A 22,616-nucleotide genomic window follows, 5' to 3' on the forward strand; every position below is an offset into this window, starting at 1 on the left:
TCTTCTTTCCATCTATTTTTTTGTGTGTTTTTATTGATTCTGCTGCTGTGAAGAAGCAAGCTTGTGGGATGCTCTGAAAGTTTTGTGCAAGAGAAGCAGAGAGGAGAGGGGTGGAGTTGGAGGGAGGAGAGAGGAGGATGAGGTGTTTTTTTTTCTTTCCCTTGGCCATCTGACCTATCATAGAGCTCACTTTTGGAGGCCTGTAAGGTGATTTGCATGAAGAGGAGAGTCAGTTCAAGTCATCTGTGCTGCGGGGGAACACTTGCTAATTGCCTGCCTGATGAAGTAGACTACCTGCAATGGTGCAAATTGTAGCGGCGAGATCCCCCACTGTGCTGTGAAGTCCTGCTGCCATCCTCTCTTCGTTTCTGTGCCAGGATTCGCCATGAGGCCCGATAGAGACGTCTGCGGGACGCGATGACAGCTGACAAGGAGAAGAGAAGGTAAAACCGTATGCTGCTTTGTGCACAGAGACAGTTTGATTTTATACATTTTTGAAAAGGAACTTGAATTGACTTGTGTCTGTTGTTGAGGTTGTGTATTGGTGCTGTGTGACTTTAAAGTTGACCACAATGCCCCGCTGTCCTTCCCCATCAGTTCATCAGCGGTGGCAGAAGCACTTAAACCCTTGTAAAAATACAAGTTAAAAGCCTGCAATTAAAATCTTACATAAAACGAAAGCAGTTTAGGCAGTAAAAGCTCTCCAGAATTAAAATAGCCTTAAGCTGCAGATTGAAGAAGTGTTACATGTTGAGAAATTCACTGAGCTCTCAGATAATGTCAGAAAAGTCGCTGTCATCAAGCAGAAACATGACAGGTTTTCAGAGTTCCTGCAAAGTTGAGAAATTGTTTTGATGTATGGGTTTTTTTTCCCACCATGCGCTTGTGGTGTTTTTTCAACTTCTGAATCAGAATCAGAAGAGTTACAGTGGTATTAAGTAAAATGCACAATATTACTTTATGAAAAGTTCTGACAAAGTGGAAATACTCTTATAATTATCAGTACTTAAATGCAGTTCTTGAGTAAATGCGCTTTACATTCAATTAGTGTATAATACAGTCTGTAAGTGTGTTTAATAGTTTCCATTGTATTGGAGATTTTTACTGTAATCTTACTGTAAATCTGAAGTATGATATTTGTCATTATGCAATCCACTACCTAATAGAATAGCATTTTTTTTGTTACTGTAGCAATCTGTAATCTGAAATAATGCGTTGTTTATGAATTTATTCTGACATTATTGCACTTAAAGTAATTTCCATCTAATAAAACCAATCTAAATGTTATTAAAAGAGCTTGAGTTAATTTTCATTTGTCCTATTTCTTCCTGCCTCCTGATCTCTGCAGAGCGACCAGCCGTGAGGCGGCCAGAAAGAGACGGCGAGTGGAGTCCGATGTGTTTGGAGATCTGTCTCGCCTTCTGCCGCTCCAATCCTCCATCCGAAGTCACCTGGACAAACCCTCCGTCATCCGCCTCACCCTCAGCTACATACGTTTGCACACGCTGCTCAAAGGTAGCAACAGAAAAAGCCTCTTCACATGTTTAATGTTTCATAATCGTACACAAACTGGCAAAAGCTATATTTACATATTTATGCAGATGCAGATTAATGTGTATTTAAATATTATATTTGGTCAATGTTGCATACAAAAAAATTGAGAGAATGCTTTGTTCACAGTTAAAGGCATATAACTAAAATATAGTGGTTAATCTTCTTTTTCTGGGCTATGTTTTTATTCTGATTGTCAAAATATGCTGGTTATAATGTCAAAAACAGGGTGTTTAATAATGCAAAGAGAAGCTAAGTAGGTTAACATGCATAGAAGAAACATGCCCTCTCTAGAAATCTGTGAATCTGTTCAGTAGAGCGGTGAGGTTTGCTGGTTTTAGGTGTAAAAAAAAACTGATTTCTGAGGCTGCTTTAAAAAAGATTCCAACATGAAAATTTCCAAAAATTATGCATAAATTCAGATCTGAATGTATTTGTAATACAGTGTCTAAAATACCATATATTTTAAAGGAAACTACCTGTGCAAAGATAGTTAATGGAGAAAGTCTGTGCGTGAAAGAGCTCTTGAGTACAATGAAAAAAGTACTTTTGTGGTTGCTGCCTCAGAAGTCAGACATGTTTAACTGTGTGAAATGAGATCAGCTCACTGGTGGGTTTCAGACAGGTGTCAGACAGAGGAAGTCCCTGAAAACACACAGACTAACATGTGATACAGACATGGACATGTAATTGTACAGACTCCAAATGTACCACATCCTTTGTTCTCCTTTGCTCATAGTTCCCATTATTTCCGAACACAGTGGAAATGTGTAGTAGAAAAGTTATCCATGAGAGCAACCATTTTGGCAGGAATTCATTTCTTACTCTGTTTTAGGAAATGCAGAGACCAGGCACAAAGTAAAACATCAACAAATAGTGGAAGGTGGGGAAGAACAGAGTGATGTTAATGGAGGATGGCATGAGGACGTGAAAGAGGAATTCGAGGCGTCTGAGATGAACATGTACCTGAGGATCCTGGAGGGATTTCTGATGGTTTTGTCCACAGAAGGAGACATGATCTTCCTGTCTGATAATGTTACCAAGTACATGGGCTTGACGCAGGTAAAGAAACACACATGAACGATGTTTCAGTTGTGCATTCATGATATCAAAGATTAATATGCAGTTTCTGTTTCCTGACAGACTGAGTTGATGGGACACAATATTTTTGAGTACACTCACCCCTGTGATCATGAAGAAATCAGACATAATCTACGTCTGACAGCAGGTGTGTGAACACTGGGAACTATACAGTCTTTTTTTTATCTGTTTATTCATGTAGCTCAATACAGTGTCCACTAAAAGCATCCTCCTGTTGGAAGTGTTCCCCTTTATTGCTTTTTAACATTTAGTCATCAATTTAATTAGGCATTTTTGACAAGAATTTACAATAAAAGACTCTTTCATGTCGAAATGAAAACAGATTTTTACCAAGTAATGTTACTTGTAACATGTAAAAAAAAAAAAATAAATAAAATGACTGCATAAATATTCACCACCTTCAAGTTGACCAAATTCAACACAGGCGCACCCAGCTGTTGCTAAAAGTCACACAGTTATTGGAATGGAGATCATCTGAGTGCCGTGAATAAGCCTCAAGTGATTGTAGTATAAAGACACCTCTATCTGGACAGTCCATTTACTGGTGATTCAGTGCTCTGGACATAACTACACCATGAAGGCCAAAGAACACTTCAGACAACTCAGTGAAAAGGTTACTGACCAGCATAAGTAAAAGAATAGAAGAAAATTTGTCTTAGAGCACCGTTGGGCCCATCATTAAGTAATGAAAGGAATATGGCCACATAGAGCAGGCCGTCCTCAAAACTGAGAGAAAAAAACTTGTGAACGAGTCCACCAAGACACCTATGGCTCCTCTGAGGGAGTTACAAGATTGAGCAGCTGAGATGCCTATACACAACAACTGAGCCTGTTTTTCACCAAAGCTTTATTGGAGAATGACCAAAAGAAAGCCACCATTGAAAAAAGCTCATCATAAATAGTGGTCCCTCGCCGTATCACGGATTTTACAGTATACCGGTATTTCTTTGTTATTGTGGCAAGTAGCATTGAAGAATGACACTGGGGAAAGGATAATTGCCTTTTATGCACTCTGCAACTGGTAGATGCTTTTATTTTGACACACGGAGAGCAGCACGATAGAAAATGTGGCAGGAATAACACACGACTTCACACTCACAGTCCTGACAACACAAAGCTGTACAAAACTAACTAGGCTGACTAAACCACAAAAACACAATAAAACAAACACTAATAACACTGTAGCACTAACATAAATCTCAATAATGACATTTAAACCCCCAAAACCCCGAACTCCCATGATGCATTGCAGCACAACAGTTCATAGTGACCCGCTCTGTTATCGCTACATTATTTTAATTATTTTTGCGGTAAAATAAGCATTTTCTAGCCTAAAACATTGAAAACAATATTTTAAAAAATTGTAAAATAATAATTAGAACATATTGAAAGAATACTTAACGTAAATAAAATGCGTAGTGTACAGCGCTGGGCTCTGATTGGCTCAGAGACCATAGCATCATCTCCTTTGCGTCCTGTGTATAGCAGCATTCAGCATCTGGCCTCTTCCATTTCACACAGACGTCTGATCGCTGGGCATAGTGTTGCTCTGCGATGTGTGGGGAGGGTTTTTGAAGCCTTAATGTATATATAAATAAAAAACCAAATATGGTCACTACTCCATGGATTTTTGCCTGTCTGGTTGGGGGGGGGGGTCTGGAACGTAACCCCTGCGATAGACGAGGTACCACTGTATCTATTATCACTGTATCTCAGCATGTAGGAGACTCTGAAGTCAACTAGAAGAAGGTTCTTGGGTATGATGACATCAAAATTGAGCTTTCTGGGCATCAGACAGGACGCCATCTTTAGCCAAACTCAGAATATTATTACAGACACGCCATCGGATCTGCAAAGCACGGTGGTGGCAGCATCATGATGTGGAGATGCCTCTTGGCATCAGGCCCTGGTAGGCCTATAAAAGTGAAGGATAAAATTAATGCAGCAAAGTATAGCAAAACCCTGGAGGTCATCTACAAGACAACTAAAGAGATTTTTTCCATCAAGACAATTGACATTGACGAAATCTGTTTTCACTTTAACATGAAAGATGTTTTTTTTTTTTTAAATTCTTCTCATAAAGCCAAATTAAATTGACCATGATTTGAGGTTACAGGCAATAAAAAGGGAGAGCTTTTAAGTGGGTCAATACTTTTTATAAGCACTGATAAATGGCTTGTTTTTGTAGAGCAAGTCTGGTGCGGTGAGAAGAGGGACTTCGTCATGAGGATTAAAAGCGCTCTGACCCACAGAGGAAGAAGCGCCAACCTCAAGTCAGCGACATGGAAGGTCGGTGAAACATAAAACTGCCTGAAACAAAAACTTACACTTTTTCCACCACAGAGTTTCTGTTGTTGTTTGTTTTATTTCCACGCTCTATGATTTCAGGTTCTGCACTGTCAGGGCAGAGTGAAGGTGTGCATGACCCCGTCTTCAGTCGCCTGCCTCCTGCTGACCTGCAGACCTCTGCCGCTCTCACACACACTCCTCAGCACACACACCTTCACCAGCCAGCACAGCATGGACATGAGGTTCATGTACTGCGACCAGAGGTGTGTATGCACGCGAGCAGCCGGCGTGTTTATTTCAACAGGCAGCTTTTATGCAGTCATCTTCAGAAAGGGACTGAACTGCAAAAACCCAAGCAGAAGCACTGTTAGCCAGCAGGTGATGTCAATTAAAAAGATGTGTGTAAGAATAAAGTTCAAAATAAAGTTTAAAAGTGGGTAAAAGTTCAGCTGAAAAACAGGAGTTTGTGTTCCACATAATAAAAAGGAATTGTGACTTCATTATGCAATGCCGTATGTTATGAAATTATGAAAAAAGGAAGGAAAATGATTAAACCGAGTACTCATCCCATTTTATACACGAACTATGCTCCACTGATTTTTTTTCTACTAAGTAAATAAATCAGTTGTGAGATAAATCCAACCAATAATAGGCTCTTTGTTAAAGATCAGTGGCATACAATGGCAATATTAACTCTAGATACATGAAAAAATATCTAATATTCAATTTATTAGTAGTTAATTTAGGTAAAAATGACTCAATACAATGCAAAACAATGATCAAGTAATGGTATATTTATAATTCAAAATCCCATAACGTCCAGCCCAACACTATTGCAACTGACACAACTTTATTTAAAATTCTAATGAGTTTATAAAGATGACAAATATATCAGATTAAAATACAGGTTAAAGTACACAAGACTTCTAGAATTTCCAGTAAAGGGACACAAAAGGGAAGAACTGGATCTCAATGGATTCATATTGCGAGAGAAAAACGAAACAAAAATCACTCAGAACTATGACTGTTGTCTTGTATCTTCCCTTTTTTTTTTTTTTTTTAACTTGAGACAGCATGAAATCCGTGAATCGTAATCTTTCTTCTGCTTCAGAACATCTGCTACCGTGAAGATCATCAGGAACTAATTCATTAACATGCTTCCAGCTGATGCTTATAATAAATCCACATTGCTGTTTGTGTTTGTGCAGAGTGACTTCTCTTTTAGGCTACACCCCTGACGAGCTGGTGGGTCGTTCCATCTACAGTTTCTGTCACACGCTGGACGCAAACTGTCTGAGCAAAAATCACCTAAACTGTAAGCACAGATGCACAAAAACACACAAAACATAGACAACACTGAAGTGTAAATGCCTCATTTCTAGGGTCGCCTGCCTAGGGACCCTAGAAATGAGGCACTGATATGCCGATATCGTCCAACTCTCAATTTCTGATGCCGATATCAACCGATACCGGTATATGTGCCTCTTTAACTAATTTTAGGTAACATCACATATCTCCTGTGGTGGAATTAACACATCATGCCTCATTTTATTGTGATGTTCCATTGGATGCATTCTAAAATGCAACAAGGCTTTCCAAATGTAAACACTGTCTGTGCAAAATAAGAAAACTACTTCAACTGAAGTTATGGAAAAAATGCCTTTTTTTTAAATTGTCTCTAACAACAGTTCACCAGCTCCCTCCCTCTATGAGTCTATTACAATCTGGACACTACATTGTACAAAACGATGCTTCAGGCTTGAGGTGAAGTGCAACAAATGGAAACATTTCAAAGTGTCACGCTTCACGATGCAGTTTGATGATGTCATCATTTTCATGCCAGTAAATGCCGGCGAAATCCAAACATTATTTTATCAGTTTTCATGATTGGCAAAATAAACGATAACAATATTGACCGATTTTCCGTTTTTTTGCCAATATCGGGCCGATAGTATCAGTATGATCGGACATCCCTACTGATTTCCCGCCTCCCTGCAGTGTGCCTGAAGAGTCAGTCGGTCAGCGGTCAGTACCGGATGCTGGTGAGAGGCGGAGGCTACGTCTGGGTGGAGACTCACAGTGCCGTCATCCCCAGCGTCAAACCGTCCAGGTCCAGACCAAGCACCCACCAGCCACTCTGCATCCTCAGTATCACCTACGTCCTCAGGTGTGTTCACAAGTTTTCTAAGAGATTTGAATCTATCTTGAAATAGAAATTCCATCACAATACACATTTTGTTGACGTATTTTTAACCGTACTTTGAGTCGATCCCCTAATTTGTGTTTTGTTGATGGATAAACCTTTCACCTCCACCCCTGTGCCAGAACCAGGGAGTCGCATTTATTGCTAAAATAATGCACCCTGCTGTCATTTTTAGAAGGTTTCTGAGCATAATACTTTGAATATGGATGCCGTCCTTTTATTTGTGTTGCATTAGATTTGGTAGAGTTGCAGTTGAGCAGTTTTAGAAGAAGTATTAGATTCAGAAAACTTTATTGAGAAAACTTTATTTGGCCCCAGAGGGCAATTAAAAGAATAAGAATAACATCAGCATTAACTGACAGAAATCTCATGCTGCCTTAGTGTTTATCCATAGTGTGTGCTTTGTCCTTGTAGCTCTGCAGCAGTTGCTGACTGAATTTGGGGATTTTTGTCAGGTGGAAATTTTGAAAAATAGAAAATGACCTTTACAATTGCCTGAAACTGGATGTTATTTCTCTGGTAACCCCCTGATTTTCCATCTCTGGCCACTATGAAGTTTATTTTCTGTGAAATTTCTCAACAACTGGTAGATAGATTGCCATAAGATTTCATTTAAAGGATGAATAATAACTTTATCGTTTTTTTTCATCTAGTGCCAGTATAAAGTCAAAAAGGACTTAAATTTATAAGCCAAAACACCTGCAAGACTAAGTCCATCCCGATCTGCCTCAGCTAGTTTGCTAATCAGTGCTAGTTAGAGCTTCACCAATATATCAGTTGACCATCACAGATGTATGTTGTCTGATATATGACAACATTAAAACTTTCTTTTACAGAACATAAGACAGAAAAGGATGTTTTGGGTAATTTAGAAATGCTGGCAGCACATGTAGCAGAGTATCACAGCTGGGCAGATGGTTGTGTGAGTCAAACTTTGTCTTTATGGCAGATTTCAAACTAGTTTGTCAAATACATTGCTGAAAAGATCATTTAAAAAAATCACACCAGGATTTTCCCTTTTCAACATACCTTTAACATATATCAGCAATACCCCTTCTTACACCCTAGAATTTGAATCGACCCCAAAAATCCAATAGTCAGACCCACTAATTAGCAATTGTTAGCATGCTAGTATGCTGTGCTAAAATGGTGAACATGAGCTTTATACCATCTCAACATCATCTTGTTGGCGTTGTCATTGTGAGCCTGTTAGCATGCGGATGTTAGCAGCTAACTTCCTCACGCAGCTGCTAAAGCGGCTGCAGAGTTTGGGGTTTCATGTTTCGATGCAAACATGAACTGTTGTTGACACTCGCTATCAAAGTTGTACCCACAATTCACAACCTGTTTAACACAGAAAACGTGTCAGATTCACTTTTGTCTTTGGGTTTTGTTGTTCCACTAGATTTGATTTCCATTTCGATGGAAGCCTGTGAATGAAATCGTCTTCAGTGGTTGTGATGAAGAAGGTTTATACAGCCTTTCCTTGGTACTATTGCATTCATTTGCAACATACAGCTTTAAATATACATTTCGGTACAACAGATAACTAAACTTAAAGTTTTTGAGCAGTGTTTGCAAGGTGGCTTTATGCCACTTTATAGCAACCAGTGCTTATGCATTGTATAATATGAAGCTAATAACTTAAAGCAACTTCTCACATTAAGATACTGAAACCAGAAAAATGTTGGCATTCTTGCTTGATAAATTACTGAACAATTACTTGTCTTGGCTCTAGTTTACCTCATAAAATGACTAAAAGTAACGTAAAATATTGGTGTTATATTCAAATGACTAAAACATGTAAAACTGCCGGTATGAGCTCCATTAGATGAATAATATTGAAACTGTTTTGTGGCATTCCAGGGAACTTCTCTAAAGATAGCAGGTTTTAGCTGGTCTTAGTGTCATCATTCAGATGTTTAACATTGTATGCATGTGTGTGTTGTAGTGGAGTGGAGGAACCAACTCTGCAGCTCTCTTTGGACCAGACTATGCACAGATACTTGACCTGAAATCTGAAGAAAAGTCTGCAAAACCCAAATCAACAGCAATCTGCTCTACCTCCTTCTGTCAATTCGAATCAATTATTTTCACAAATTCGACTTTTATTAAACATAAATCTTTCTATTTAATTCAAAATGTCATGCTCTGTGTTTGTGTCACTGCTGTTGTTTGTGTTGTGCAGCTGCAAATATCTGAGCCATAACCACAGATTCGCTACGATTTGATAGTTCAGGTAGATAAGTTGCTCTCACTTCACAAAGTTTGTGATGCTATTTTGCATAATCGTTGCAGTAGCACGACTTCAGCCTTTCCTATAACAAAACTGGAAGCTTTGGGTGCAGACTGTGGTTGACAGACAGTTGACGGGGCGTAGTGAGAGTTGAAATTTGTTGATGAAAGCAGGCAGTTTGACTTCTGCTTGACCTCCCTGGGCCTGACCCTGCTTCCTTTGGGGTTTCCTTCTGGGCCACCTGACACATGGGGTGACATCTGACTGTCAAGTATAGACACACACACACACACACACACGCACACGCACACACACACACACACACACACACACACACACACACACACAGGGCATGCATATAGAGAGATACGCATTGTGCTGATGAGGAGATGTGAGTCGACGCAACTCAAAGCCACAGCTTCCTGAATAAAGACACCCGAAAGGAAAGTTCTCGTGGGAACTTTGTCAACTTTTTACCTCTCGGCCGCTGAATGCACGCACGCACACAGTTCAAGTTTCACTTTAACTGCCTCCATCGGTGTGAAATTGAAATGATAACTGAAATGAACACAATCTGGATTCGATGCATAGTGACTGAAACCACAATGAGAGGGAAATTTAATTACATGTCAGCTCATATTGTTGGATTTTCAGCTCATAGCAAACATGCATTTTGGAAAAAATGATCCGGTCCTCTGGCCACCTGCTGATCAGAACACACTGTTCAGCTGCACGTCGACGAGCGCTGATGTGGTGTTTTGCAGGTGGAAACATGTCTAGACTTCGGACTAAATGTGGTTGAAAACTGAAAGTCTTTTTAGTTTTGTAGGTTATATATAACCGATGTTTCAACATTATTTCAGCAACTGTATTTGGTCGCCTCTCTTGTTCTTGATTAAACCCCTAAAAACTTTGACATTTAGTCGCTTTTTTCATTAAGTAATCCTTTCCAGCCTTAAAATATCTCCCATGTCACTCTACACAGTTGCTTCCTCTACAATTTGCAGAGTAATGAAGTCCTTGTTTCTTTCTCAATGCAAAGCTTCCCACTTCTTCAGCTCAAGCACACCAGCTCACCTAAATCTGTTCGCTTTTTGTAAAACTACTCCACGCTGCACAATGGTGAGCTGCAATATTGGAGAAATTCAGACATGCATTTTCAAATCAGGACCTGATTCTGAAGAAGAATTATGAAATGTCCACGCTGCATGTTGACAGGTTTGGTTCCTTAAGGCGCTTTTCGTCTCGCACCTACTCGACTCGCCTCTACGCGACTCGGTCTCGGTCGTTTTCCATTACACTGAGTACCTCCTCATCATTGGTGGAGTTGTCATAGCACGGCGGCCCAGAAGTCCCGTAACGTCATTATTGTGCGACACAAACGCAGCACAACAATGGAGGACATGGAAGCGATGGTACACCTGCTGCTCGGTCTGTGGCTTTCTAGTTCCATGAAAAGCAATGCGCACCGTCGCTGTTGCCAGTTTTTTAAAAAATGACGGGTTTGGTTTTGGTGAAGGAGTCGCTCTCATGTGTCATCACTCCCTGTCCAGTCAGTGGCCTGCACTCTGCAGACGTCACATTATCGGCTCCACTAAGCTCGCTGGGAACCCCGGCCCAGTAGGAACTAAAAAAGTAGCTGGTACCAGGTACTAGTCCTGATGGAAAACCTCACAAACCCAGTAGAGTCGAGGAGGTGCTGGTGGAAAAGCGCCACTAGATTTGTTAGATAAGAAACCTTGTAAGTCTAAATCTGCGTGTTTGAATCTGTAATTAGTGCACTGCAGTTTCAGGGTGGAAATGCTCAGCCATGGTGTCAACTGCTTATTTCCCCTCATGATATGTCTCCTAGCATGTAAAAAACATCATTTGGACATGATGACAACAAAGTAAAAAAAAACCTTGATTTTAAAGAATATAAAGCAGTGGCAGAATCTGCTCAAATAGTGGCATTATACACACCGAAAGTCTAAGCAGCAGGTAAGCAACATGCAGCTTGTGGTTGAAATTACAAACAACGTAAGCATACCTTATCAATGAAATTACAAAAGCACACAGTAACCTTAACAGGGATATGAGTAACATACAAAACTGGTAGATTACCTTGTTACAAATATGAGATACTGTTGAGATGCATTTCCATTTCCCTCCGCTTTATAATAGTTTAGTTAGTTTGCAGGTTAAGATTTTGCATCCAAAACATGTTTCATCCTGTAAAATTTGATGCACTGTTATACATTAAACCACCAAACAGAATAGGTGCTGGACAGTTCTGGCTTTAGAAATCGTTTTGTTTGTCAAGGTTTGGAAATATCTGTCCCTTTGCTTCCCTTCACCTCTTCAGGAGAGGAGAGAGGATCATTTTCTTTGCTAGGAGTAGTTCTAATGAAACTGTACAAATAAAACTAAATGCATGTCAAGATACCACTGAAACATTAAAACAAAATAAACAGAGAAGCGATGCAGTGCATTTAAATGTAAATTATTCAGCACCGTTTGACCTTCTTATGGTCTCATTCCTTACAGACCTTCCACTGACACTGACTGAATCCAGGATTTATTCTGTATCTTGTACTCGAACACAACCATATTCTGTATACATGTTTTTGTTTTTTTTTGAAGAAGCTCACTGTGGTGTCAGAGCAGAAGGCCTCTGTGAATTTGTATTCTCATCCACACACAGATGCAGTCACATCAACGACTTGTTTGAAAGATACTTCCGCCATCTAGTGTTTAATTCCAGTTAAAACAGCCTGAATTCCCCTCATGGTAGTGCAGAGTGGAGCAGAGTAAGAAGTCAAGGCTCAACTTACTTGAATGTGCATCAAAAAGGAAAAAAAAAACAAGTTTAGCAACTCTTTGAGTATGAAGATTAATGTGCTCTTTATGAGGCTCTTTTTGGGTTTGCTAAGGACAGTTTAATATTCTGATATTATGAATCACAAGCATTTGGTGTAGAAGGAAAAGGATTCTGCTAAAGCAGAGGTGACCAACATGCGGCCCATGGGCCAAAAGCGGTCCTCCAGAGGGTCCAATCCGGCCCTCAAAGTGGAAAAATTACAGAGAAGACATTAACTACAAACTATAAATATGCAAAACTATAAATGTAAAATAATTTCTAAACCATGACAAGTTGTTTTGATCATAAAATAAAATACTAGATTGCTCATTTTGTCACTGACTGTTGCATTTTTGTAATATTTTGGCTTGTTTTTGTTGTTTTTTTGTCATTTTTTTGTCTGACTTTTGTCATTTTGTGTCTCATTTTTGTAATATTTTGTCTTTTTGTTTTTTTTGTCTGTCATTTGTCTCATGTTTTTATTGTTTTGCATTTTGTTTTAGTCATTTTTGTCTCATTTTTGTAATATTTTGTTTTGTTTTTGTTCTTTTTTGTTCTTTTTTGTGTGACTTTTGCTGTTTGTGTCATATTTTTGTCATTTTGTGTCTCACTTTTTACATTTTGTGTCTCATTTTTGTAATATTTTGTCTTTTTTTGTCTACCTTTTGTTGTTTTGATCATGAAGTAAATTACTATATTATTCAATTCCAGATACCTGTGACTAAATATTTTGTACCTTTTTGTAAATAAACTGGGATCTGGAAGTTGTAATGTTTAAATTAGAATCTGAGGCAGAATGTTGTTGAAATTAAATTTATTTTTCTTAAGAAATTTCAGTTTGTTCATAATGTTTTGTAAAAAGATAATTCCTTTAGTGACGATTTTCAGAATATACTTTTTGCACCAAAATAAAGGAAAAAAATTAGGAGTTGTTATTTATAGGTCGTTATGCTGTGATTTTACTGGTCCGGCCCACTGGAGATCAAATTGGGCTGAATGTGGAACCTGAACTAAAATGAGTTTGACTCCCCTGTACTAAAGTCTCTTCTGTATTTCATTCTCCAGGAAAACTTGGAGCACTCATTAATTATTCATCTCTGAAAACACTCATGAAAAACTCCAAATAGACCAGTTATTCCATTAGATAAGATAAGATAAGATAAGATAAGATAAGATAAGATAAGATAAGATAAGATAAGATAAGATAAGATAAGATAAGATAAGATAAGATAAGATAAGATAAGATAAGATAAGATAAGATAAACTTTATTGATCCCACAGTGGGGAAAATTCACTGTTATAGCAGCTCCAAGGAGAAAAAAAAACAGCCAGACAGGAGCCCATTTGAAAACATAACAAATCAAACCCCATCACTTTTAACATGGATTACCTTTTCCTGCTCTACCCAGTGATGACTTGATTGTCTTTTATTTATTTAATAATGATTTATTTGTATTACAGCTGTACCTATTTGAAGTGTTTCTAGATTTTACTGCAAGATGTATTTTACATCTAAAACAGGCACAATATAGCAGTATGTCTGTTTTTATGCCTTTTAGTTGTATTAGTTACAAAGGTATAGTACTATTTAATGGTTGAAGGATGAACATTTCATTTTTTATTGAGTAACAGTCTTTTAAAAAGAAGCCAATCAAAGGCCCACAAGTCCTCAAAATGATTTTGAATTTGTGCATGACGCTGAAATTTACATTACTGAAACTCCGATTTCCGACGCTACTGAACGCAACTCCGTTGTCCGACTGCAACTGAATGCACCAATGACGTTAGTTTGATCTTTTGATTGTATTTCGTTTGGATTTGAAGAAGCTTTGAAGACGTTTCCTGATGCCGGAGGAGAAGACGAGCAGCTTTGGACATTTGCGGTAAGAAGACTATGGCCGTTTCTCAGTATGTAACTGTCCGGACTTGCGTTCTGACGTACTCGTGAAACGTCATCATCGAGACTGTATCGGACCAGACGAGCGTGCTAGTAGCTATGCTAGCTGCAGCTCCCAGTGAACAGGAGGATTTTATTAGAGGAAGTCAGACACAGTCACACAGAGAAACATTAGAGCTCACACTGAAACGGAGCTACAGCTCTGTGTCTCGTAGAAGATTTATTTTCAAAGCTACATGTGTGACGGTAATAATCTGTGCCAGAGCAGACCTCATTAGCACTTCCGCTTGTTCGGCTAACCTTTCCGGTCACTCCAGGGCGCTGTTGTCGGTAATGTAGCCAGAATATGGATTAATTTTTTGTTTGGGCTTGACAAAGACATGAGCAAAATTATTCAGAGCAAGTGGAGCAGATGGCTAACGCTTATTACAGTTTGATTTACATTTTCAAAATCACATTTTTGAAATCACGTAATTTTTCCGTAAAACAAATCACGGCTTTTATTTTGAAAGAGACAACTGGAAACCTTGTTTATCCGTAATTCCGCTAACTTGACTGAACGTGGGCTGCAGTTCCCGTTATTTAAACATCAATATGATGTATAAATGCAGATGGACTTCATATATTTCACTATGCAGACATTTTTATTGATGTCCAGTATATTTTATAGACATAAACATACTTGATAGAAATATTAGAAATGGATTTCTGTTTCCTCATAATAATTGAGTTCATGCCCTTAAATGCTCATCAGTGATTAATCTTTAGTGTGAAACTTTTCTTTTCACCTATATTTTCTATAAATCTAGGTCATTTTAAGGTAAGACATTAAAGGATGGTCTTCTTAGGTAAATGAATTTAAGGTTTAATTGACTGAAATCTTGTAGTTAATGTTGTGTTTCTTTCAATTTGAAATATCTCGATTTAATTAATACAGCTCAGTCAGTTACATTTTATATTATTAAGAATTCTTATTCAGTTTAACACTAGATGACGTATCAGTTCATTGAGTATTTCAGAGCCAGTTTTTTTCTTTTCAATTATCTATTTAAAGTGATTATTAAAATATAATTGCAATGAAACAGCAGCAACATAAGAAATGACCAAATATATATATGTGTTGAAGATACATTTAGTTCTAGTATCAGAAATACAAGAAGGAAAATGGAAGTTTAGTTCTGCTACGTCAAAGATTTCAGGAATAAAATAACCAAATGAGTCTTTATGCCTCAAACTTTATTTTACAGTTATGAAATAATGAAATAATCACAGATAATAAAAATATAAATAGCAGAGAAAACCTGAGAGAATAATTTCTTGAAAAGTATGTGAAGGAAAAGCAGCTTTTTATCCTGAAAGATCAGAATAAGCTCCAACATCTGCATCTGACAGCATCAAGTCAACCAGAAAGAAAAGAAAAAAGAAAATGACTTCTTTCTGATCACATCTGTTCTGCTGCTCACAGGCTGCTGCTGCTCACATTCTTCACATTTATAGTCCACTTTTAAAAGTTCAGCAGACAGGTGCTCTACTTTGGACTGTGACGATGTCGTCGGTGATGTGGAGAGTGAAGTTTCCGTTTCACCCACAGCATGCTTTAGGACAGCTGGGTTGGACTTGATGTTTGAAATACTGACCGAAAGCTCAGATTTAACTGTCTGTAGTTCCGTTTTGATGGATGTTAAACTTTCACTCAAAGCCGCCAGAAGCTGGGTCTTTAAAATAACCGCCGTCTCATTACAGAGTGAAAGTAGCAGTTCCTCCTGAAGGTCAGAGATTGCAGCATCTGAGGGCCTCTTCAAAAGAAGACGTAGTTGATGAAGGCGTTCTGGAGCAGGACCAGAAAGACCACGACCAAGCAGCCTTGAGATCTTAGACAGCGTCTCCCTGAGGTGAGTGTCAACAGTGTTCACAGTCAGGTCTGTGGTAATCCCATCATAAAATAAAACAAAAAAAATCTAGATTATAAATCAACATGTAACCAAAGCACTCTGTGTATAACGCCATAGTATAGGATGTAGTTCAGAAAATGTCAAAGTATAGTATGCTTTACTCAAGAATAACATAGTATGGCCTGTAGTTCATAGTATAGCATGTCGGCAAAAAAAACCCCCATAGATTATTATGTGGTTCAAAAAGCACAAAATGATGGGATGTTGCCTAAAATTGTCATGTATGATATGTGGTTCAAAAAATGTCACAGTGCAACATATTGTCAAAATAGTACGTTATTCAAGAAAACATCAGAGTATAATATGTCGTCTCAAAAATGCCATAGAATAAAATTTCATTGTACAAGTAAAACTATAGTAATTTTTAAAACTGTTCAAATTCTTATATGTTGCTAAAAAACAACAAAAGAAACTAAAACAACAAAAACATCATAGTAATATGTAAATTAAAAAAGCTTATAGTATAGCATGTCACCCAACAAACGTCATAGTTTAGCCTTTAGTCCACAAAGTGTTGTTATGTCCTGGCTGTCTGAAGTAGGTGAGGAGCAACACAAAAACAGTCAAAACGCTGGTTTCCAGAGGGTTAGACGAGTGTTTATTTGAAAGAGTAAGTTTATAACAACACAACATGTGAGGGGGTTAAAAGCAAATGGGTGTTAGTAAAATAAAAATAAATAAACAGAACTAAAAGTGAACTTCATGTTGACATTGATGGGCATTCCAACCAGGAACAAAGTAAAAGATAATCAATACAAAAAAAAACTCTTCCTGTTCACCTCTTAAAACCCCAAAACACACCGCAGTAGCTCCCTAAACTAAAACTACCAATGGGCTCCCTGTTTTCCTTTGTGAATAATTCAAAGGTCCCTCTCTATCTCCCCACACATCCACCAACCAGTGGAACACATCTCCAAAGTTCTGCCGGGCCAGCTCAGCTTCCCCTCAGAAGAAGTGGCGCCACCTGCCAGATGAAGGAGCCTTTTGAGAGGCAGCTGGCATCGTGATTGGACTGTACTTTGGTCTGTTCCAATCCAGCTTCAGTTCCAGAGACGGCAGGCGGGACGAGTCAACGGAGGCCTGGTGGACGAAGGCATGCAGCTGAGTACAATCCAGAAAGAGACATACATTGTAGAATTGTAGTAATTGTGGGCTGACTGATTTACTGATTATCAGTATTTTATTTTTTACCGATTTACGATAATAAATAAATTTAAAAATGGCACTACTTTGGCTCTGAACCTTAATCTACCTGTGGTCGCTGTGTCTTCTGGAGTGATCTGATTAGTTATACGTCACGAATAAAACTCCTTTAACTTAACATCTGTAAACAAAACAAAAACGTATCAACAAAGTTTTCTGTTAGAGTTTGTGTTCTTCTAAGTTTAACTCCAAGATTTTAAATACTTTCATTTACTGCAAATGAATATCTACTCCAAATGTCTCACTAATAATCATTATCAGCCTTAAAAACCCACAAAACACCCCTCTATACTGGACCACACTTAGTACAGTCCGGTTCCCCCTTCTATAAATCTGCTTGGAATCTTCCACTTCCTGTTTGTCAAAGTGGCCTTCTACCTGGACAGGTTTTGTTGGAGCTCATGCAACAAACATTTTGGGTAACTGCACTTTAATATGGATGGATAACACTGAATTAGAGTCTGTTTTAATGAGACTGAGTTAAGATGTGTAGCTCTGTCATTAAATAGTAAATTATTTCCCAGAATTCACAGAGAATAGTCTGAAATGTTTGCTAGGTTAGCGTCCCACATGTTCTTTGGCTCAGCTAAAGCTAACTCTCTCCAACTTCTGGATCTCTTGAGTTGCTTGTTGTTAAAATATCTTGCTAGAGGTGCTGAAGCTCAGAAAGTCTGAGATGTTTGTTCAGAATAAGCTCATTCTCAAGTCTTATCTGAACTGTCCTCTTTTGTTTGAACTTTCCCTAAACTTAGGAGTTAATGACAGAGCAGCACATCCAGACTCAGTCTCATTTATGTAGAGATTAAACTTCAGTGTCATTCATTGATGTTAAAGTGCAGTTTTTCAAATGTTTGTTGCACATGCTCCCGACCAAACCAGTCCAGGTGGAAGACGATGTGAAGAGAAAGCTCCAGAGGATGAATATCACACATTTACGTTGGAAATAAATCTCCTTTAATTAGACATTGTCATGCAAAAGTTGGATTTCCCTTTAATGATGTTCAAATCTTTGTTGAGTGTTTTATTGATGTTGGTTTCTAAATGTTTTTTGACACTCGGCCCCAAAGATTAAAACCTTCTACGGCTCACAAGCTGCAACAATTCACACATTATCAACTATCTTTCTGACTTAACTAAGATAAAAAGTGCATCATGAATGTAAATCTCTTTGGTTTTTATGACAGTAAACTGAATATATTTGGGTTTGACATTTTATAAACCAAATCAAGAAATTAATTAGTGGAGAAAACAACAGATTAATGGACAAAGAAAATGTGTTTTCCAACATATATGGCTGAATTACTCCAACATTACAAGATACATACAGTTTTAATTCAGTTTTATTTATATAACACCAGTTACAGGTCAAATTGTAACAAGGCGCTTTTTTATATTTTTTGTCATTTAAAATATGACAAAATAAGAAATGTAAAGCTCTTGACTAATCCAGTTTATTATTTAGTTTTTAAGAGACTAATTGACAACTAAAATAACTTTCACCACTAAAACTAATAAACATGAGGTCAAATAGAAGGAAGAGTTTTAAATACCGCAGTCCCACGACGACAAGAATAAAGTTTGTCAATAAAAACTAAATCTGCTGGCGGATTCCATTAAAGTCCTAATAAATGATAATAAAGTGTGATACTAAAGGTTTGTGGTGCTAAAAATCTCCAAGTAAAGATATCAAGTTGAACATCTGGATGGAGGTTGATAAATGTTGACCTCCCTTCATTTCTGTGGAGCCGACTCCATGGATTTTATGGATGGTGGTTAAAGACCTGCTCTTCTAGTGGTCTTCCTTCTAGTCGCTGTAAAAAGTCAGTCCATCTTGGCCTCTTCATGACAACTTGTTCTGCCTCCGACCTGGTGGAAACTCCAGAAACTCGGGAAAACCTGTGGAGACTCGAAGAACTCGTGGAGACTCGAAAAACTCGTCGGGCGGGGGAAGGTGTGGTGGGCCGTGGGGGGAGTCAGGGCGGAGAGTAGGCGGGGAGGTGGGTGGTGGCCTCCCCCCCTACTCCCCCACCCACCTCCCCGCCTACTCTCCGCCCTGACTCCACCCAGACTCCGCCTTGGCTCCACCCATGTGGTCACACAGAAACTACGATGCCAAAGGGACGACGAATTTATTTCTTTTTATCTGATCTGTAGCTCAGTGAGTTAAGGATTTGCCTATGGAGCTGCAGGTCGCTGGTTCAAGACCAGACACTTCTTAAATTTTCTCAAAATCCTGACAAAGACAAAGAAACAAAACTGCCGGTGGCAGGTCTTGAACCTGCGACCTTCCACTCCATAGTCTCTCCTCTTATCCCCCTGAGCTATCCGCTCAGATACTAATTCTTCTTTTTTTTGCGCATTTATCATCTATTTTTTGTCGTTTTCGAGTTTTTTTTTTTTAACTTGAGTCTCAGCTCGACCATTTTTCTCAGGAGGTGGGACTTCAGCCTTTGTGCTGGAGGGTGGAACCCTCAGTTCCAAGACTTTCTAAAGCCTCCGCACCTCCCGAGTCCTCAGGACCTGAGCTTTCACACAGTCTGAGGGCTGAAATTTTCGAAGTCCCACAGTAGATCTCTGTTAGATTGAACTTTCAGACAGTCTGAGGGCTGATTTTTTCTAAGACCCACAGTAGTTCTCTGTTATTTTGAACCTTCAGACAGTCTGAGGGCTGAAATTTTCTAAGTTCCTGAGTAGTTCTCTGTTAGTTTGAACCTTCAGACAGTCTGAGGGCTGAAGTTTTAAAGGTTTCTCAGTACTTCTCTGTTAGTTTGAACCTTTCGACAGTCTGAGGACTGAAATTTTAAAGGTTTCTCAGTACTTCTCTGTGAGTTTGAACTTTCTGGTTAACAGAAGCCTTAAAACTTGTGACCACGAGTCTCGATTTCACATTTAGACCATCCATCTGAGTTCTTCTCAGACCTTCACCTGTGGGTTGTTTAGAAATCCTCAACAAACTTTGATTCTCTTTACTGAACAGTAAAGTTTGTGGAGATCAGAAGGTAACATTAGTTTGATCGATGCCTTCAACTACTAGTAGACTTTATCTGGAAAACAGTTTTCTGAAATGAGTTCTTAGTAAATCTGACCACAATCAAACCAAGAACATAGAAAGAGGAAATGTTTGAAGAAACAACTTGATGTTTTCATTTCAGACTAGAAAACACTTTAAGATCTTTATCTGTTTTTGCTCTTTTTGATCGTTTTATTGTCTCTTCTGTTTAATTTGATCTTCTAAAGTTTAACTGGTGTCTTTTCAAATGTTTTGTCTTCAGTTTGATTCTTCTTAAATGTTTAGTTTTGCTCTTTTCTCACCTTTTATTCTTTTCTAATGTCTGATTTGATTTAGAAATGTTTTGTCTTTTTAATGTTTAATTGTTTTTTCAAATGTTTTATCGGCTTGTTTGGAATTTTTTTTCTTTCCCAATATTTAATTTTTCTATTAAATCTTTAATGTTTTTCTTTTTAAATGTTTTACCACTTTTTAATGTTTGTCTTTTTAAATGCTTCATTGTATTTTCTGTGTAATTCCTTTTATTGTCTTTAAGATTTAATTTTCTAATTAAACATTGAATTTTTTTTAATGAAATGTTTTGTCTTTTTAAAGGTTTAATAATCTAATTAAATGTTTAGTATTTTTTTAAATGTTTAATCTTATTCTTGTTTAAAAAGTATTTTTTAAATGTTTAATTATGTAAAATATTTTCTCTGTAATTTTTAATAATTTTATTAAATTAAAATTTTGTTTAATTTCATACTTACATGTTTTGTATCGTGTTTAATTATCTCATTCAATATTTTGTCGGTTTAATGTCATTTAATTGTATTTAATGTTTAACTTCATTAAACCGACAAAATATTGAATGAGATAATTAAACACGATACAAAACGTATGAAATTAAACAAAATTTTTAAAATAAAATTATTAAAAATTACAGAGAAAATATTTTACATAATTAAACACTTAAAAAATACTTTTCAAACAAAAACATTTCTTTTAAAGTTTTATTCTATCAAATTTTTTTCCCTTTGATTTTATTGCTTTTTGTTATGTAGTTTATTTCTCTAATTTTTTTCTGTCAAGATTTTAACCCCAACCTTAAAAATGAAATAAACCCTTTAATCACAACGAAAATACTTCTGTTGTCACAATCATGAGTTAGTCAATTATTCAGTTTATCAATTCAACTTTATTTGTTTAGCACCTTTCACACAGATGACAAAACTAAACAAGCAAAGAGAAAAAACTATGATTAAAACTCAAAAACATTTTTTTTAAAAAAGCATTTAACGTGGTAGTATAATCTGTTGTGTTCAGGGGAGGGAGGGAGTTTATTGAAGTCTTCTTGGGCTCACATGGGAAATCATTTAAAATATAAACTTGATATTCAGTCTAAGGAAACTGCAAAGCGACAGAAGAACCAACAATATCTCCTGTTTTCTCCTTTAATGAGTCGACTCTTCTTGTGCTTTCAGACCAAAGACCTACAGACTCTTCACAACCTGCTCAAACTCTTGGTACAGGACCTCACCACACGGGTCAAGAAGGTTTCTGTCTCATTTCTACTCTGAAGATCACCTTCTCCTGCTCAAACTGCTGACAAATGTTTCTGCTGCTCTAAAGTCTGGTCTCAAGAACTTCCTAAAAACTCTCAAAGTCTCTTCTGCTGCAGGTTGCTTTGTAGAACTGTTCCAGAAAACCTCACTAAACCACATGGAGGGGCCTCAAGATAGTCGTCCAAATGAAACCATACAAAAACCAAACTAGCACAACCCAAACGCTAAAGTCTCCTGCAGCCTACCAGAGAACCTCTGAGAACAGAGAATCAGGACAGGAACTCTTACCTTCTGGACAACCAACGTTGGTTCTCAAACAAGAATACAGAATGTGTCTGACCAGAAACCTCTGAAGACTCACTACAGCCAAGATAAAGACACAACTCAGCTGCACCAAATCCACTAATCACTGCACACATTAGCACCATGTGCTAACTGTGGCTAAAAAACCACATTTACCAAGACAACTATCCAGTACAAAGCCCTAAAACACACCAAGAAACACATTAAAGATGATTTTACTGCTGGAAGCTGCAAGCCAACGCCTAAAAAACAAACTAAAGCAACAGAACCAAACCCAGTTCAGTGGTGAAGAGAAACAGAGGAAATGTTTGTCTGCAGCTAAACAAAGCAGGAAGACACTGAGCTGCTCAGGTGTTCCTGATAACACCAAGCAGCCACCTGGACAGCCAATAGGAACACAGCTTCCTGGAAGTCCAGAGGGCTGGGTTAGTGAAGGAAATTTAAAGTTGAAGCAGAAAGTTAATAAAGAAAGTTGAAAACCATCTTCT

The 22,616-nt window shown here is 37.8% G+C and overlaps 1 protein-coding gene across 4 annotated transcripts; it reads left to right on the forward strand.

The window, feature by feature from the left end:
- Positions 1-120: 120 nt before the first annotated feature.
- On the forward strand, positions 121-22,612 carry epas1a (endothelial PAS domain protein 1a). Of its 4 annotated transcripts, none has more exons than XM_055004567.1 (11): positions 121-443; positions 1,349-1,515; positions 2,387-2,613; positions 2,695-2,779; positions 4,841-4,941; positions 5,041-5,204; positions 6,150-6,256; positions 6,940-7,108; positions 9,096-14,102; positions 15,860-16,008; positions 21,745-21,881. In XM_055004567.1, exons 1-9 carry the CDS (start codon positions 418-420, stop codon positions 9,157-9,159), a joined length of 1,110 nt encoding a protein of 369 aa, XP_054860542.1. In that variant the 5' UTR covers positions 121-417; the 3' UTR covers positions 9,160-14,102; positions 15,860-16,008; positions 21,745-21,881. The 4 variants fall into 4 exon arrangements, with proteins under 4 accessions (XP_054860542.1, XP_054860541.1, XP_023140152.1 ...); XM_055004566.1 differs by lacking the exon at positions 21,745-21,881 and adding an exon at positions 16,935-17,296; XM_023284384.3 differs by lacking the exon at positions 21,745-21,881 and adding an exon at positions 16,970-17,296.
- Positions 22,613-22,616: the final 4 nt, after the last annotated feature.

Source organism: Amphiprion ocellaris, chromosome 18 (genome assembly GCF_022539595.1).
Source record: "Amphiprion ocellaris isolate individual 3 ecotype Okinawa chromosome 18, ASM2253959v1, whole genome shotgun sequence".
Lineage (NCBI taxonomy): Eukaryota > Metazoa > Chordata > Actinopteri > Pomacentridae > Amphiprion > Amphiprion ocellaris.